Below are 19,546 nucleotides of genomic sequence, written 5' to 3' on the forward strand. Positions count from 1 at the left end.
CCCGGGGGCGCGCAGAGCAGCGATCGGGGACGAGGCTCGTCCCTCGGACAGAGTCGATCCCCGATCTAGGTAAAGAGCCAATGAAATTGGCTCTTTACCACGTGACCGGCTGTGTCCAATCACAGCCGGTCACAAATGTCAACAGAGAACACGGTAACTAGCTGTCACCGTGTTCTCCTCCTCACACACTGATCCTGTGTGAGGAGGAGATTGTGGTAACAGCTAGTTACCAACTACAGTGCACCCTAAACACACTGATTGCCCCCCCCCCCCCAATAAAGAGCACCTGTCACTAGCCCATCAAAGTACCCGAGTACCTGTCATCAGGTACTCAGATGACAGGTACTCGGGTACTCTGATGGGCTGGTGACAGGTATTCGGGTACTCTGATGACGGATACTCTGATGACAGGTACTCGGGTACTCTGATGACAGGTACTCGGGTACTCTGATGACGGGTACTCGGGTACTCTGATGACGGGTACTCGGGTACTCTGATGACGGGTACTCGGGTACTCTGATGACAGGTACTCGGATACTCTGATGACGGGTACTCTGATGACGGGTACTCGGGTACTCTGATGACGGGTACTCTGATGACGGGTACTCGGGTACTCTGATGACAGGTACTCGGGTACTCTGATGTCGGGTACTCTGATGACAGGTACTCGGGTACTCTGATGACAGGTACTCGGGTACTCTGATGACAGGTACTCGGGTACTTTGAGTACCTGTCAACGGAGTACCCGTCATCAGAGTACCTGAGTACCTGTCACCTACCCATCAGAGTACCCGAGTACCTTCCACCTGCTCATCAGAGTACCTGACGCCTGAAGTACCCGAGTACTTGCCGCCTGCTCATCAGTACCCATCACTACTCATCAGTACTCATCAGTACCTATCACGTATCAGTACTGATCATCAGTACCCATCAGTACAGTATCACCTATCACCTATCAGTCAGTGAGTACTACTCATCAGTACCTATCACCTGCCTGTCACCTGCCTGTCACCTGCCCATCAGAGTACCCGAGTACCTGTCACCTGCCTATCGGAGTACCCGAGTACCTGCCACCTGCTCATCAGTACCAGAGTACCTGTCACCTGCCCAACAAAGTACCCGAGTACCTGTCACCCTTCATACAGCCACCATGTCCAAGTCCAAAAAGGTTTATATACGTCGTCCGTTTAAACCTAAATACCGGTGTTATGGCAGCAGATAGCTGCCATAACCCTGGTACTTTTTTAAACGGTGGACAGTTGGCTTTCCGATAAGGGTGGTCCCAGCGGCGGATTCGCCGTGGGATCACCCTTCCGGGATGGCGGAAGAGGCGCCCCCCCCCCTCCCGACGCGTTCCGGTCCTTTTCCCCGCTTACCGGACCCGCCGGCAGCGGGGAAAACGATCCGGTCCCGAATCCTCACAGACAGGATGTCGAGTGAGGGCAAGCTTGCCCTCACTTGACTCTATGGTCTTGGAGGACCGGAGCTACGGGAAAATGTTGTTGCCTAGCAACCGGTTTAAAGGTCCTTTTTTTTTTTTTTCATTTTATATTATAATTATTTTTTTTTTTTTTTCTATCTTTTAGTGTACTTGTGAGATCTGAGGACTTTTTGACCCCAGATCTCACAAAAAAGAGGTCCTGTCGTGCCTATTTCTATTACGAGGAATATTTACATTTCTTTTAATAGAAATAAAAATGATCAATTTTTTTTTTTTTTTTAAACGGTGTAAAAATAAAAAATAATAAATAAAATAAATAGTAAAAAAAAAAAAAAAAAATTAAAGCGCCCTGTCCCCGTTAGCTCGCGCGCAGAAGCGAACGCATACAGAAACCCCGCCCACATATGTAAACGGTGTTCAAACCACACATGTGAGGTATCGCCGCGATCGTTAGAGCAAGGGGAATAATTTGAGCCCTAGACCTCCTCTGTAACTCAAAGATGGCAACCTGTAGAAATTTTTAAATTGTCGCCTATGGGGATTTTTAAGTACCAAAGTTTGTCACCATTCCGTGAGCGTGCGCAATTTTGAAACATGACATGTTGGATATCTATTTACTCGGCGTAACATTATCTTTCACATTATGGAAAAAAATTGGGCTAACTTTACTGGTTTCTTATTTTTTAATTAAAAAAAGTGAATTTTTTCCAAAAAAATTTCGTTTGGAAGACCGCTACGCAAATACGGTGTGATAAAAAATATTGCAATAATCTCCATTTTATTCTCTAGGGTCTCTGCTAAAAAAAAATATATAATGTTTGGGGGTTCTAAGCAGTTTTCTAGCAAAACAACTGATTTTAGCTTGTAAACACCAAATGTCAAAAATAGGCCTAGGCAAGTGGCTAGGATGCATGATGATGCTCCTTGGATGTTAGGCCCCTCTATATGGCTAGGCTGTGAAAAAGTCTCACACATGCGGTATTGCCATACTCAGGAGGAGTGGCAGAATGTATTTTGGGGTGTCATTTTTGCTGTGTACATGCTATGTGTTAGGAATATCCTATAAATTGACAACTTTGTGTAAAAAAAAAAAGTTTTCATTTTTTTTCCCACATTTTCCAAAAACCTGTGGAAAAAAATGATATGTTCAAACGACCCATAATGCCTCATAGAATATACGTTGGAGTGTTTGCTTTCCAAAATGGGGTCATTTTGTTGGTGCTCTAGGGCCTTGAAAAGTGTGATGGGTAGTAAGAAAGTTTTATGTGTATTTATGCTCCTAGAACGCCTGAATGTGCTTCTTGGACGTGGAGTCTCTTTTTGTGGCCAGGCTGTGTAAAAGTCTCACACATGTGGTATCGCCATACTCGGAAGGAGTAGCAGAATGTATTTTTGGGTGTAATTTTTGCTGTGTACATGCTATGTGTTAGAAATAGCTTATAAATTGACAACTTTGTGGGAAAAAAAAGAAAAAAAAAAATTTTTCTTCATTTTCCCAAGAATTGTGGGAAAAAATTACAACTTCAAAAAACTCACCATGCCTCTTACTAAATACCTTGGACTGTCTACTTTACAAAAAGGGGTCATTTGGTCGGTATTTGTACTGTCCTGACATTTCAGGGCCTCAAGAAAGGAGATAGGCAGTCAGTACATCTGGTGTGATCAATTTTCAGTAATTGGTACCATAGCTTCTAGACTCAATAACTTTCACACAGACTAAATAATATACACTAATTTGGGTTAATTTTACCAGAGACATGTAGCAGTATACATTTTGGCCCAAATGTATGAAGAAAATTTTATTTTTTGCAAAATTTCATAATTGAAACTAAAAAAAAGTGTTTTTTTTTCAAAATTTTTGCTCTTTTTTTGCATATATCACGAAAAAAAAAAAAAACCCCAGTTGTGATCAAATACCACCAAAAGAAAGCTCTATATGTGTGAAAAAATGATAAAAATTTTGTTTGGTTATAGTGTAGCATGACTGAGCAATTGTCATCCAAAGTGTGAGAGTGCTGAAAGCTGAAAATTGGTCTGGGCAGGAAGGGTGTCAAACTGCTCTGTATGGAAGCGGTTAATATGGGCAAAAAATTTTGTTTCCAGCCCACTCCGCCGTGCATATACCCGGAGCGGAGAACTGGCAGGCGGATTCCTTGAGTTGTTAGGTGTTCGATCAGGGGGAATGCTCCCTGCACCCGGAGGTGTTTTCACCTGTTGTGTGTCCGGGGGGGGGACACCCGATATAGATCTGTTAGTTTCTTGGCTCAACAAGAAGGTATAGAAGTTTGTAGCCAGGTCTCGGGATCCTCTGGCCGACGTCACAGAAGCACTGGTGGCTCCTTGGGGTCAGTATCGCCTGATCTATGCGTTTCCTCCGCTAAAGCTTCTGCGCTGAATAGAGGTGGAATGGATTCCGGTCATTCTGGTGGCCCCAGACTGGCCTCGCTGGTCTTGGTATGCAGATTTGGTAAGGTTGGTCGCCGATGCTCTTTGGAGACTTCCTCTCAGGGAAGATCTGTTGTCTCAAGGGCCGATCTTCCATCCTGCTTTACAGTCACTGGCTTTAACGGCGTGGCTGTTGAAAGCCAGGTATTGAAGGATAGGGGTCTTTCTGACTCAGTGATTCCTACACTATTGAAGACTAGAAAATCTACCTCCCAGGAAATATCATTGTTCGTGGAAATCGTACATCTGATGGTGTGGATCGATTTGAGGTGCATCCACACGCCTTTTCAGTGGCTAGGATATTGCCTTTCCTCCAAAGAGGGGTTGAGCAGTGGTTGGCCTTGGGTACAATAAAGGCCAGGTGTCCGCTTTGGCTGTGTTTTTTTTCAACGCCCTTTAGCTACGCATTCTGTGATTCGCACTTTTATCAAGGGAGTTCGTCATGTGGCTCCTCCTATACGGTCCCTGTTACCTCCGTGTTCTTTAAAAACCTCCCTTTGAAAGCTTGGGGAGATTCCTTTGCTTACACTGTCACAGAAGGTAGCCCTTTTGGTGGCTATTACCTATGCCCGCAGAGTGTCTGAATTGGCAACGCTGTTCTGCCGTTCTCCTTTTCTTGTGGTCCACAGAGATTAAGTGGTACTTCCACCTAATCAGTCGTTTCTTCCTAAGGTGCTTTCTGATTTCTATTGAATGAAGACCTTGTGCTGCCTTCACTCTGTCCTAAGCCCAAGCATCCCAAGGAAATTGCATTGCATTCTTTGGCTGTGGTTCGGGCTATTAGGGTTTGCCTAGCGGTTACTGAGTCTTGGATCAGTTAGATGGTGGTAGAGGCGTATTCACTTAATGGTCAGGTTCCACCTTTCCCTGTGAAGGCGCATTCTGCTAGAGCGCTGAGTGCCTCTTGGGCCTTTCGCCATCAGACATCAGTAATACAAGTTTGCAAGGCGGCAACCTGGTGTCGTCTGTGCACACGTTCACTAAATTCTACAAAAGTAGATGCGTTGGCATCCTCAGATGCTTCTTTTGGCCGCAAGGTGTTGCAGGCTGCATTTTTTTTTTCTCTTAGAGGGTGTATGTTTCTTGGTGAGCTCCAGTTGTTCCTGGTTGAGCTCCATGTTACCTGATTTTAGCCTTTGGGAATTATGTTCTTTCTCTAAGTTGTTTTGCCACTCCAATGGTTAAGAAGAATATGGGGCTGCGTCTGCCAATGAACGATGGAGAAAACTGATGTTAGTCGAGTAGATACCGAACATGTCACGCTTTAAAAAATGCGTGGAATGGGGGGAAAAACTGGATTTTTGACTTACCGTAAAATCATTTTCTCTAAAGTTCATTGACAGACACAGCACCCGCCCCTCTATTTCTGAGTGGGTTGGGGTTTTTACTTGTGGCACTGTGTGACGAGACCAACCTCGCCACATTGCATTGGAGGAGCCTGGTTGCCCGCCTGCTGCCTTTGGATTATGGACCGGCAGCTAAAGAGTTAATTTTACGGTGCAGAAGGATTTATTTCTCCCTTTCTGCACAGCCGTTCGGTAGATTCTAATTCGTATGGATTTGGTGGATGCAGGGTGACCAGGAGGGTGGTGAACACTGACACTATGGTTTGGACTACTACAAATGGGACAGTCCTATTCAAGAATAATGTCTCCCTTGTAATATGAAGATTTTTGTTCCCATTTGCCATGAGCTCTCTGAACAGGAAGTCAACTCCTAATATGGTCATTACAGGAAGTTCTGAGGAGACGGGCTGACTAAGGTGGCTCCCCATTCACCTTTTGTCAGGTGTGCTAATGACCTCACCTGTTGTCTGCTAAGGGAGGTATTGACACTCAGAGTAATGTGTATTGAGGGCTCGTTAGGGAACCATTGTTCTGTGTCTGACTATAGTTTACATTGATTGCCCCCTGGGGCTTCTGTCTCCTTGCATTGTTCAAAGCTATCTGACCAATCCCTGTTGACTCATTTTCAAGTCCTCATTTGCATAGCAGCCCTCCTGGTCAAGCTATCTGACCAATCACTACTGACTCATTTTCGAGCCCTCATTTGCATTCTGGAGAGGACCTTATGGGGGACTGCAGGTACTGTGCAATTGACCAATGGGAAAGCGGTTGTTGGGGAAGGATGTTCCAATTTCTGTATATAAGTGTGCTGTGTTCTTCCAATAAATGTTCATGTTGTTCCTGTTTTACCCTCAACTCTGAGCTTTGTCTCGTTCTTGGGGGGATTCACTGTATGCTGTTGGAGACTGATTGCTAGGAGTGTAAGCTGATGGATGTATGCTTTTCCTGTTCATCTGCTAGCAGCTATTCGTGAGGTTCCAGGTTGGAGTGCTATTTTGTATCCAGTCCGGGAGTTTGGTGTTCTGCAGTAGCTGTGCTTGTCTCTCAGAAAGGGGCATAGCGCCTAAACGGATTTTAACCCCTTGTCTGCTGAAACGGTCCGTAACACACTGCATGCAACACAACTGAATCGTATGGCAGAGAGTGGGTGTATGCCTTCAGGGATTGCTCCATAGGCATGGTAAAGGCTTTTTTTTTTTTTCTCAGCCTAGTGTCCTTCTGAAGGGGGCTGCATAACCCAATTGTTAAGAAGAATATGGAGCTGCGTCTGTCAGTGAACTTTAGAGAAGAGTATTTTACGGTAAAATCAAGTCAAAAATCAATTTTTTTCCCCCATTCCACACAATTTTTAAAGCGTGACATGTTCGGCATCTACTCGGCATAACATCATCTTTATTCGTTTTTTTTTTTTTTTTTAATTCATTTAAGTGTATATTTCCCCAAAAAAATCCTTTGAAAAACCGCTGCGCAAATACCGTGTGACATAAAAAAATTGCAACTATCGCCATTTTATTCTCTAGGGTCTCTGCCAAAAAAAAAAAAAATGTTTGTATGTATGTATGTTTGGGGGTTCTAAGTATTTTTCAAGCAAAAAATAAAAAAGTTAAATAAAACCTTTTTTTTTATTTTCATTGCGTACCTTTTGGCCACCAGTGGTTGTCATCACTTTGTACTTCTATGTACAAAGCAAGCGGATCCTGACTCATGGGAGGGGCTGGTTGCTTCCTGAAAACATCTAAGTACCCAATGTAATACTTAGATTTTTAGGTTTAGGAAAGTTCAATAAAACATAATTTAAACTTTTTGCAAATACAACTTCCAACAATACAACTCTTCTGCCGAGCCCTATATGCCTCCATAAAGCAAAAATCATTCATAAGACATTAAGGTCGACAATAAAAGATAAATTTTGTGGGGAAAAAAAAAGAGATCTAAAACAATGTTTCTGAAGAAGGTGCATCGAAGAAAATGCTATTGCCTTTAGAAACCAATTCTGAAAGCAAAAAGCTACACCTTGTAATGAAGTAAATGCTGACATTTGTAATGAGTGGTAGACTTCCCTGCCCTGAACAGGCGCTGATATTCTAGATTTGTGAGGAGTCGTAGGCTTTCTTGCCCCAAACTCGAGCTGATATTCTACAAAAAACGGATGAGTCACGTACGCAAACTCATACAGCCTCACTAAAGTTCTGGACAGAAGCTGAGCATTTTTTTTTTTTTAACTAAAAGTGAATGACAGCTGTATATCTTGAAAAAGCAAGATGATCCCCTTTACAAGCATTGTCTTTATTGTAATCTACTGCTATATTAAGTAATGCATTTTTTCAGAGTTATTTATAGGCTTAAATTGTTTGTTACCCCAACATTTCATATTCCTGATTATGTGCCTGCTGTACCATGTGCTAGTATGAAAAGGTATCCTATTCTCTTTGTATTGCCTATAAAAACCCACCACACTAAGCAGGAGAACACACCATGGTCAGTTCTCTAGCTATGCTTGGAACTCAGCCTGCTCTCCTGTAATGATCAGGCTTGTCCTGAAACACCTCCACTGCACAGCCATTCACTGGGAAGCTCAGTGTACGGTTCCCCCCCAGTTCTTATGCAGTTGAGAACAGAGGGAACACAGGGAATGTGATCACTTTTATAAATACTTTTTTTTTCCCTCTTCTTTTTTTTTTTTTTTCTTTTTTTTATAATGTTATTTTTACATCTATACACAAATGTTTTGCCTTTTTCATTTCTGTTTTAAACAAAATAGTTTTACAAGGTGATCGTTTACAATCACTTTAAGAAACTTCATTGGCTAATCGGACTTTACCCAAATGTGCTGCATTAAACAGTAGCATTTTATGTGTAGCACTGCCCCCTTGAGGGCTGCTGGATATTGAACTCTTGGGTCCCCCTAGGTTACCGTTAGCAACTCTGGTACTCACAATTTAACACTTTACTTCTTGGCTCAGTCAATGATCAGTCCAGGGGTTTGTAGTTGTTTTTGTGTTTTATTTTAAATAGGCTGGGAGAAGGGAATAGTGGGATACTCCAGATTTACTATTCACAAGATATGAGGACTCCTGTCTGATGCAGCCAGGCTGCTGATTCACCCTGCGACTAGGTGAATTTGGGTTAAATCTCTATCCAGAACACTTGATGAACTAATTCTCTTTAGGATACTCTCCTAGTATCCCCTTTCACTGGACACACTGACACCTGTCCTCTATCCTACTCCGGGGTGGCCCCCCTCAGGTCAGGCCCCTTGAAACCCCTGTATTTACAATACTGGTTTTCAAGGGTCTCCAGTGTCTTTACCTCTCTAGTCAGTTCTCCTGGACCTCTGCGTTCAGTTCCTTTGATCTCCAGGCCGACCGCCTGGGACCACGTGCCACCACTACAGAGGAGTAGGCAGCCACTATCCTCCCTCCGGGACTCTGCTCACCAGCCAAATACCCCGGAGCACATGTGCTCCTTGCTTTTATACAGTATCCCATAATGCACTGAGATAGCTGGTCTCTGCCAATCACTGGGACTGTATCAAAGCCTGTGTACCGATTGGTCAAGTTTCCTCCCACTGTCCCAACATGCCTCCCTATTGGACCAGTGTGAAACACTATCTAGACCCATTAAATCACACACTGAGCAGACCTAACTCACAAATCCTGTTCTCTGGTAGGCAAAAAGCAATATAGATTTGCCTGCTGCTCCTCCGATAGGCAGACAGAGTCAAAAACTGTACTCACTAGCACCTACCTAGGAGGATGCTACATATTTCAGGAAAAAAATAAATCAAAAACAGAATCACAGAGTTGGAAAAAGGGTCCCCCCCTTCCTGAAAATCACTTGCTACTCAAGAAAGGCCACATGCAGTAACAAATGAGCTTTGCCAAAACGCGCCTTAAAGATTCTAAGGCCACATGGAAAAAGGTATTGTGGTCAGACAAGACTAAAATGTATTTGGCCTCAACACCAAATGATATGTCTGGAGCAAATCCAATACAGCTCACCATCCAAATAACACCATTCCTACAGTAAAGCTTGAAGGGGGTAATATCCTGTTATGGGAGTATTTTCCTGCAGCAGGGACTGGAGCACTTGTCACGATAGAAGGAAAAATGGATGGGGCAAAATACCTTCAAATTCGGTTTTGAGGAAAATCTACTGCCCTCGCCAAAAGTAGTGCATGTACTATTCTTTCAAATCAGCGTGACACCGCAAAGTCAGTGTGGCACTGATTTGAACAGCGCCATTGCTGGCAATAGGATGCGACTTGCCATGCGATTTGACCTGTCAAATTGAACGACAAGTCGCTCCAATGTGAACAGGGACTTGAGGCTGTAAGTAAAGCAAAAAGTGGTTCAACAAAATACTGACCCAAGGGGGTGATCCTTTTTCAACTCATTGATTCTGTTTTTTTTTTTATGTGTTTTTTTTTTTGTTTTTTTTTTTTTTTTTCTAACATGTTGGTGTTATATCTTTCACTTGGATGTTATAAGTTGCACTGAGTAAATACAGCTGGATAAAACAAAAACTGTGCTGGTCTTCATTTCAAGCTGCAAAGCAACAAAATGTGATTTATTTCAAAATGGGGGGGGGGGGTGATTCTTTTTCTTTACCCACTGTGCAACTGATCTGGTGTTTATCTTCTGCAAGCAGTTGTAGCCTCATCGGAATTGGATTTATTTTTGTGTTTATTGTATATGTATTTTCATGTTAGCCAGATATGTTTATTGGTTTTAGGAATTTATCTTACGAATGTTTGTTTTTTTTCCCAAACAGATCTAACTGGGTCAATAGCGGCGCCTGATGTTAAGTTAAACGTTGGTGGAGACTTCACCAAAGAGTCAACAGCCACCACATTTCTTCGCCAGAGAGGTTATGGATGGTTATTGGAAGTCGAGGAAAATGACCCTGAAGATAATAAGCCTTTACTGTATGTATTTTGCATTGAATTTTTTTGCTTTGAGATTAAGGGCACTTTCACACATCACTGCTTGCATTTTCATGTACAAGCTTGTACGTGCTGTTTAGCATATTCTGCTTATGTCATGCAAAGTGGTGGAGAAACATTTAACAATGCAGATGTGCTAAAAAAAAAAGAAAATCACCAAACTTGCATTATTTGTATGTTTTTCTGTATATTTTTTTACAGTGGACCGGTTTATCACTTACAATGCGTAAAAATGCTGTATATCCGGTTTTTGCATAGCTGCAATGCATAGGTTTCCACTACATGACCACATGAACACTCATTTTTGTGATGTGCATTTTCTCATTAATTTCTCAGAGGGTCGAAAAAACATAAAATGTGTTAAAATGCAACATTTTTATGCATTTAATAAGAATAAGAAGTAGTATTTGTGTTAATAAATAATATTATTGTTAATAATATCTAGGACTTTTGAAGCATTAACCGAGCCTTTCGATATATAAGGGAGAGACCGTACAATGACCATACAATTCAAGTCAAGAGGATCAGTAGTACCCTGCTTGTGGGAGCTAAAGCCTGCCTTTGATTTGAATCATGTATGGGCAGGCTTAATGTACCCAAGCTTATCGATCAATCAACTTGGGTACAACAAGCATGTCTGATTTTACATGTGTTTTTTAAAAGAAGCTGTTCTAGTCCTGAACAATAATTACAGCTTCCCCCACTGCTGCTAACAAAGGGAGTACATTTGTTGCTTGGTGGTGTAATTAGTTAAGTGCCATATTTTGGAAATATTGCAGAGGTGAAGGCATCAAGATTTGTTTGGATTGTATGTGGGGGCTGAAAGGAGAGGTCCAGGTCAAGGATTAAACCTAGCACCCTTGAGAGGAAGAACTGAAAGTTGTCTTATTGGATGCAATGGAAAAGTGGGAAGGGGGGCATAGGGAGCATATTTCATGAGCTAAATTTTTTGTCAAATTAGGGGTTAGTCAACTGTTTGAAAAGCTGCAAAAAGGACTAGTATGACTACAGAGAAGCTGCTATTGGTTTTAATGGTTAGTAAGTCACTAAATCATTTTAGTAAGGCAGTTGGAGTGGAAAGTTGCTGGTGAAAGCAAGACCTTAAGGGATCAAGGAGGTTGTGATTAGTGAAGTATCAGCTCAGATGGTTATAGACTAGGTGATTGTAGAAGTTTGGACGCTCATTAAAGCAAGGAGATGGGTCTTGGGTTGTTCAGACTGGTGGGGTCCAGCGAGGTCTTTTTAAAATATGGGAATAACCAATGCATGTTTTAGAGGGGAGGATGCCAGTATACAGGGTAAGATGCAAACTAGAAGGCTTAATGCACACTGGAGGTTTTTACAGCTGCTGCTTTTTTGGCTTCTGGCTTTTTTTTTTATTTCCTACAGCCAGTAAACTCCCCAGCATGTTATCCTATGTGTCCATGCACGCACCAGCTGTTACCAGTGTTTTCTGGCTGGGAAAACCCCCCAGAACTAGTGGGTTTTGAATGGAGTTTTTGAACTGTAAAAAAACGCTCTTACACCAGTAAAAGATGTAAAACGCTGCTAACTGGCATTTTTGGTTCCATTGCTAGTGTTTTCTTTCTAATTAAAACACGGCAAAACGCTAATGTAAAAACTCGCATTTTTAACGTTGCAACGCTGCTGGCATTTTTAGAAGATCTGTGTGCATGAGCCCTGAGGCTGCTTGCACATGGGAGTAAAAACACCATTGTTTTATGGATCTGTAATCAGATGCATTGTTGTCTAAAACCATGCACACTGCTGTGCAAAGATGAGTACTGCAGTGCTAAGTACAGATCCATTAAAAATGTATCTACAGTAAGTTTCACCTGTATGCCTCATAACTATAGTACATGCACAGGAGGATACAGCCATATAGGCGTAAATAAGAACAAAGGGTATATATACTTGGAAGTATATCCCCCGCGCCAGTGGGTTAAATGGTATTTAAGAGAACGTTTTTTTATATTAAATATCTATCAAATGCAGCTGCTATAGAAAGGGTAAAGGTGTATTGTATATAGTCACAAGTAGAAGGGCTACCTATAGCACTTGCTGTGAATAAATGGGGCTAGGTAAAGTGCTTAACCAGTGCAAAATATTATACCAAAGGGATGGATAACAATTTGAACAAGAGGCCTAAGTTGCTGTATTTGTAGATTATCTGTAAGATCTAGTAGTGCGCATATATATATATATATATATATATATATATATATATATATATATATATATATATATATATATGTATATGTACAGTGCCCTGCGAAAGTATTCAGCCCCCTTGAACTTTGCGACCTTTTGCCACATTTCAGGCTTCAAACATAAAGATATAAAACTGTAATTTTTTGTGAAGAATCAACAACAAGTGGGACACAATTATGAAGTGGAACGAAATTTATTGGATATTTCAAACTTATTTAACAAATAAAAAACAGAAAAATTGGGCGTGCAAATTTATTCAGCCCCCTTAAGTTAATACTTTGTAGCGCCACCTTTTGCTGCGATTACAGCTGTAAGTCGCTTGGGGTATGTCTCTATCAGTTTTGCACATCGAGAGACTGAAATTTTTGCCCATTCCTCCTTGCAAAACAGCTCGAGCTCAGTGAGGTTGGATGGAGAGCGTTTGTGGACAGCAGTTTTCAGTTCTTTCCACAGATTCTCGATTGGATTCAGGTCTGGACTTTGACTTGGCCATTCTAACACCTGGATATGTTTATTTGTGAACCATTCCATTGTAGATTTTGCTTTATGTTTTGGATCATTGTCTTGTTGGAAGACAAATCTCCGTCCCAGTCTCAGGTCTTTTGCAGACTCTATCAGGTTTTCTTCCAGAATGGTCCTGTATTTGGCTCCATCCATCTTCCCATCAATTTTAACCATCTTCCCTGTCCCTGCTGAAGAAAAGCAGGCCCAAACCATGATGCTGCTACCACTGTTTGACAGTGGGGATGGTGTGTTCAGGGTGATGAGCTGTGCTGCTTTTACGCCAAACATAAAATTTTGCATTGTTGCCAAAAAGTTCGATTTTGGTTTCATCTGACCAGAGCACCTTCTTCCACATGTTTGGTGTGTCTCCCAGGTGGCAAACTTTAAACGACACTTTTTATGGATATCTTTAAGAAATGGCTTTCTTCTTGCCACTCTTCCATAAAGGCCAGATTTGTGCAGTATACGACTGATTGTTGTCCTATGGGCAGAGTCTCCCACCTCAGCTGTAGATCTCTGCAGTTCATCCAGAGTGATCATCGGCCTCTTGGCTGCATCTCTGATCAGTCTTCTCCTTGTATGAGCTGAAAGTTTAGAGGGACGGCCAGGTCTTCGTAGATTTGCAGTGGTCTGATACTCCTTCCATTTCAATATTATCGCTTGCACAGTGCTCCTTGGGATGTTTAAAGCTTGGGAAATCTTTTTGTATCCAAATTCGGCTTTAAACTTCTCCACAACAGTATCTCGGACCTGCCTGGTGTGTTCCTTGTTCTTCATGATGCTCTCTGCGCTTTAAACTGACCTCTGAGACTATCACAGTGCAGGTGCATTTATACAGAGACTTGATTACACACAGGTGGATTCTATTTATCATCATTAGTCATTTAGGTCAACATTGGATCATTCAGAGATCCTCACTGAACTTCTGGAGAGTTTTCTGCACTGAAAGTAAATGGGCAGAATTATTTTGCACGCCCAATTTTTCAGTTTTGTATTTGTTAACAAAGTTTGAAATATCCAATACATTTTGTTCCACTTCATGATTGTGTCCCACTTGTTGTTGATCCTTCACAAAAAATTACAGTTTTATATCTTTATGTTTGAAGCCTGAAATGTGGCAAAAGGTCGCAAAGTTCAAGGGGGCCGAATACTTTTGCAAGGCACTGTATGTATGTATGTGTGTGTGTGTGTGTGCGTGTGTGTGAATAGTTCTAAGGTGCTGGGTGTGGTAACAGTGAGGCAAAAAATAAATGGATACAAAGTTGTCCCATGAGATGAGTACACCTGAAGAGTTGCATTAGATGCAGCACATATGCAATAAATAGTAGTTGCTTTTTTATGGATACCTCTATAGTGCTTGATAAGGTGTTAGATAATTATTGAAGGCAAGGTGCTCAGTGGGACATGATCTAAATACAATAATAAGGCTGAATTACATATCAGTGCATAATTGTAGTGATCCAGAAAAAATCCTATGAAAATCCTCATAAAAATCAAAAGGCAAAGTTCATGGGTGACTAAAAGTGCAAATTTTACAGTGGTAAGTGTTCAATAAATACTCAAAAATTAGGCAGGTATTTCTTGGGTGGAAATAAAGTGCAGGTGCTCTGTGCTCAGCTTCCAAACGGCCAGGTGATTATACTTGTTTCCATCGTGGAGGGTAGTAAAACAACACACCCCCAATCCTCCGGGCTGTCACCTCCTAGTTTACCTCCATCCGTAGGTTCGGCCCGGTTCTAGAATAAAAAGAAGGCTCCATATAGTGTGATATTGTTTCAAGAGCTTTTATTTGACTTTCAGAATACAAGGGTAGTAAAAACAATAAAAACGCCAGCAGGAAGGAGCCCGCGAGTGGAGAGCGGCAAATACCGTTGCGATTTCCACTCGGCTCCCGTGACGTAGACAGCGTGCGTTCCACCTTACACGCGTTTCATCATAACGTTGAGGTCTTCCTCTGAAGACGTGAACGTTCTGATGAAACGCACGCTGTCTATGTCACGGGAACCGACTGGAAAGCGCAACGGTATTCGCCTCTCTCCACTCGTGGGCTCCTTCCTGCTGGCGTTTTTATTGTTTTTACTACCCGTGTATTCTGAAAGTCAAATAAAAGCTCTTGAAACAATATCACACTATACGGAGCCTTCTTTTTATTCTATAACTGGGCTGGACCTACCGATGGAGATAAATTAGGAGGTGCCAGTCCGGAGGATTGGAGCACTACAACCCTTAGCGGAACCTACCCTGGTCCAGGTGGCCAAAGCCAAACAAGCGGTACCCGGTCTTAATACTATACGGTATATAAGACCCATTCATTCAGGTGAGTGTTTTTTTTTTTACTACCCTCCACGGTGGAAACAAGTATCACCTGACCGTTTGGAAGCTGAGCACAGAGCACCTGGGCTTTATTTCCACCCAAAAAATACCTGCCTAATTTGCACTTCAAGTCACCCATGAACTTTATAAGGATTTTTATGAACTTTTGTGAGTATTTATTGAACACTTACTACTGTAAAATTTGTACTTTTAGTCACCCGTGAACTTTGCCTTTTTGATTTTTGATTTGCACTACTAGATCTTACAGATAATCTGCAAATACAGCAACTTAGGCCTCTTGTTCCAATTGTTATCCATCCCTTTGATATAATATTTTGCACTGGTTAAGCACTTTACCTAGCCCCATTTATTCACAGCAAGCGCTATAGGTAGCCCTTCTACTTGTGGCTATATACAATACACGTAAAAAACAACACTGGCTGTTTAGGATCCTACCACCCTAGGTATGTCACTCTACCTCCTTCCTATTTTCTCCACCTCCCACTGCCTCCTCCAATAAGGCCCTCTATATTTCATAGTGACACAGTTGTCTGCACTAATGAGAAGCAGCGCCCCCAGGGAGGGGTGTGCATAGAGTGGCATTCCCCCCCCCCCTCCTCTTCTTTCTTTTTGTGGGTATTGTGAACATCCGTGGCAGTGCCAGCAAAACAAGTGTCGGCTTGGACTCTCAGTTGGCGCCCGGACTTGGAGGCTAAACATGGTGAAAGCTACAGGGGAGGAGCAGTGACATGGAGAGCAGAACAAGTCGGTTTGGACTTGTAGTGGGTGGCAGGATTTGCAGGAGGAGGCGGCTGAGGATGGTGAGAGCTGCTGGTGAGGAGCAGTGTGAGTGCCAGGACAATTGGGATGTGCAGACAGCGGTAATGCCCCCAACCCCCCTCCCACCCCGGTGGTCAATATGTGTGGTCCAGAGGACAGATGGTTAGGTAGGCATAAAAAAAAAAAAAAAAAAGTTTAGGAGCCCCCTCTGTACTAAAAGGATTGTGGGAGAGACTATGAAAATAAAAGTTCAAGGGTGTGGCCATAGGAGACCTCACAGATGTTGAATCAATGGTATTTGTGAAGTTTAGGGTAGCCATGCAGAGAAATCGTCAAGGAAGCACACCTGTTCGTGAAGCAGAAAAATTACCACACCCCTAAGCGAATCTGTGGAGAAAAAATTAATTCGGCTTCAAAAGAGGAGATGATTGGAGAGTGGGGTGTATGACGAACTTGAAAAGTGCTCTCTAGTTATGGGAGGATTCCAACTCAACCTCCCTTTCTTTCACTGGTCCTGGGTGAGTCCAGTGGACATGAGAGTGCAGGTGGAGAGGTAAAGTAAAGCCTCGTACACCCAATACGATTTATCGGACAAATATTCATCTGTTTTTTGTTGCATGCTAGTCTCCTATTGAAAGTGAAGAGGTTCCTCAATATATGAACATTTTCATATGCCAGTATACAACTTCAGAAGTGATATAATGTGTTTTTGAATTTGTTTTGTATGTATTTTTTCGTTTTTGAGCACGCCCCGCCTTGCTGTTATGTTGTTTTTTTTTTTTTCCAGACGAAAACTGTACTAATTTAAACGAAAATTGGACATTATGTTCACACGTTCATCGTACACAATGTTACTTCCAGGGTTTTTTTTTTTTTTTTTCATCGTGTGCATGGGCTTTACTCTCCCAATTTAACATTGATTATTTTTAATCCTAATGCTGCTAGCATTAGTAAATACATAGGAAATAAATAGAATATATTCTTTCCTGTTTAAAACTTTTTTTTTTTTTTTTTTTTTTACATTTCTTCAGTTACTTCCTGGTTTCTTGTATGCATACTTGAGCTAAGGGCAGGAAGTAAATGCCACGGCCATAAATGCTAGGGGGTGATTTTCAAAGCGATTTCTCAGCAAAATAAAGCACAGAGACGTGGATGGATGGGGAGTTTGCTTTGAATAATGAAAATAAATTAAATAGCGCTTTTGGTTTGTGGTGCTCAGATGCAGTGAAGATCCGCTTTAAGATTTCTGAAGCCAGGTTTCAGTAACTGCAAGTAGGTTAACCACTTTAAGACCAAGCCTATTTTTGACACTTGGTGTTACAAGCTAAAATACGTTTTTTTTTTTTTTTTTTTTCTAACTAGAAAACTACTTGGAACCCCCAAACATTTTTTATCACACCGTATTTGCGCAGCGGTCTTCCAAGCGCAGTTTTTTTTTTTTTTTTAAATTCACTTTTTTAATTAAAAAAAAATAAGAAACAGTAAAGTTAGCCCAATTTTTTTCCCATAATGTAAAAGATAATGTTACACTGAGTAAATAGATACCCAACATGTCATGCTTCAATATTGCGCACGCTCGCAGAATGGCGACAAACTTTGGTGCTTAAAAATCCCATAGGCGACACTTTAAACATTTTTACAGGTTACCAGCTTAGAGTTACAGAGGAGGTTTGCTCTCGCTCTAACGATTGCGGCGATACCTCACATGTGTGGTTTGAACACGGTTTACTTATGTGGGCAGGGCTTCTGTATGCGTTCGCTTCTGTGCGTGAGCTAACGGGGACAGGGCACTTTCATTTTTTTTTATTTTTACACCGTTTAAAAAGAAAAAAAAAAAAAAAGTGATTTTTATTCCTATTACAAGGAATGTAAAACATTACTTGTAATATAAATAGGCATGACAGAACCTCCTTTATTGTGAGATCTGGGGTCAAAAAGACCTCACAAGTACACTAGAAAAGAAAAAAAAAAAAAAAAAAAAGGTTAAAAAAAAATCGGCTCTTTAAGACGGTTGCTAGGCAATGACATTTGACGTCGCTCCGGTCCTCCAAGACCATAGAGTCGAGTGAGGGCCATCTTGCCCTCACTCGACTTCCTGTCTAAGAGGATCCGGGACCGGATCGTTTTCCCCGCTGCCAGCGGGTCCGGTAAGCAGGCGGGGGACCTCTTCCGCCGCACTGTAAGGGTGATTCCCGCGGCGAATACTGTGGGGTGGAGAAGAGTAGTAAGGTAAAGAGAATGTAGGAAGAGATGACAAAATTGTGAAAAGCAAAGTTACAACATATTACAGGGGAAGTTTGTAGGAATTGGGCTAAACTATGCACAAAATACTAACATTTTATTCTAATTTTGACTGCTCTTTGCAAGCATTTAAATATTTAACCTTCTACCACTGTTTTTTCTGCCTTCGCCTGTTTTTTCTCAGGAACGTGAAAGCGCTTGGGGGAAAGCTAGGTTATGTGATCTTATAAAATTGAGCTTGAGAACCGAGATTGTTCTGCACTATTTAGCCACTCGCAATAAATGTACTACGGGCAGGTGGCAGCTCCAGGCTAAATGACATACGGGTATGTCGCAGGTTATTTCCTGGTTTTCAGGCACCCCTCTGCTGATCTGTGCTGTTGTTGGGCACAGCACGAGTCTGTCAGGTTGTTATAGCCGATGATTTAGTGCCGGTTCACACTTTTGCGATGCGGGAACACTGCGAATATGCTGCGTGTTCCCGCATCGCATCCGCAGCACAGGCGGTTCACACTGCCATATGCGATATGCTAGGGGTGTCAATTCAAAGTAAACGACACCCCCAGATCAGATCGCATATCGCAGTGAGATCTGACAGTTCGCACAGGAATCGGATCGCACTGGTGTGAACCACCATGCGATCCGATTCTGCTGCGGACCAAAAAAGGGTCCTGGTCGTGTTCTCTGCGATTGCGGTGCGAATTCAGCCATATAAACTGAATGGATGAACTCGCACCGCACAGACATCGCGTGTGATTTTAGGAGTAGTGCGATGTCTGTGATCGCATTAGTGTGAACCTGCACTTAGGCTGTTTACCTGCTGATCTGCTGTAAACAATCACAGCCCAAACCACTGTGTATTTGTAAACCGAACACACCGGATCGGTCCGGTTTCTTTTTCCCTGAGCTCTTTTTTTCGTTCAGGGAGAGAAGTTGGCCAGGTTCTGTGCGAGTACAGTGTATGTATGTATGTATGTATGTATGTATGTATGTATGGGTGTATATATATAATATATTGCCGATATTTCGGGAAAGTGCTTGTAACGTATTGATGCCTGCAGCTAGAGGCATCACCCCCGTAGCGGCGTCCATAGCCAACGGTCGGCTGTCTTGTAATGACAACCAATGCGGCTGAGGAGCGGAAGGGGATGTCCCCCCCCTCCCTCCGCCTTTCCGGCTCGGTGGGACGGGAGACCCGAGCGACCAGCCTGCACGGCTGCCGAAGACCCGTTCAAAGCCGCATTTTTTTTTTATGATTCTGTTTTTTTTTTTTTTTCTTCCCATGTCACCAGACCGCACAAATCCAAACTCCTCCGTGAG

At 42.3% G+C, this 19,546-nt stretch overlaps 1 protein-coding gene across 1 annotated transcript in view; it reads left to right on the forward strand.

Moving 5' to 3' along the window:
• Window positions 1-19,546, forward strand: part of YIPF4 (Yip1 domain family member 4) — a 74,632-nt gene that overhangs the window by 28,298 nt on the left and 26,788 nt on the right. The window contains exon 2 of the mRNA XM_082249370.1: window positions 10,006-10,159. Coding sequence (XP_082105496.1) covers window positions 10,006-10,159 — 154 coding nt within the window. The remainder of the gene's footprint in view (window positions 1-10,005; window positions 10,160-19,546) is intronic.

This window comes from Pelophylax lessonae (genome assembly GCF_965119305.1).
Source record: "Pelophylax lessonae genome assembly, chromosome: 3".
Classification (NCBI taxonomy): Eukaryota; Metazoa; Chordata; class Amphibia; order Anura; family Ranidae; genus Pelophylax; species Pelophylax lessonae.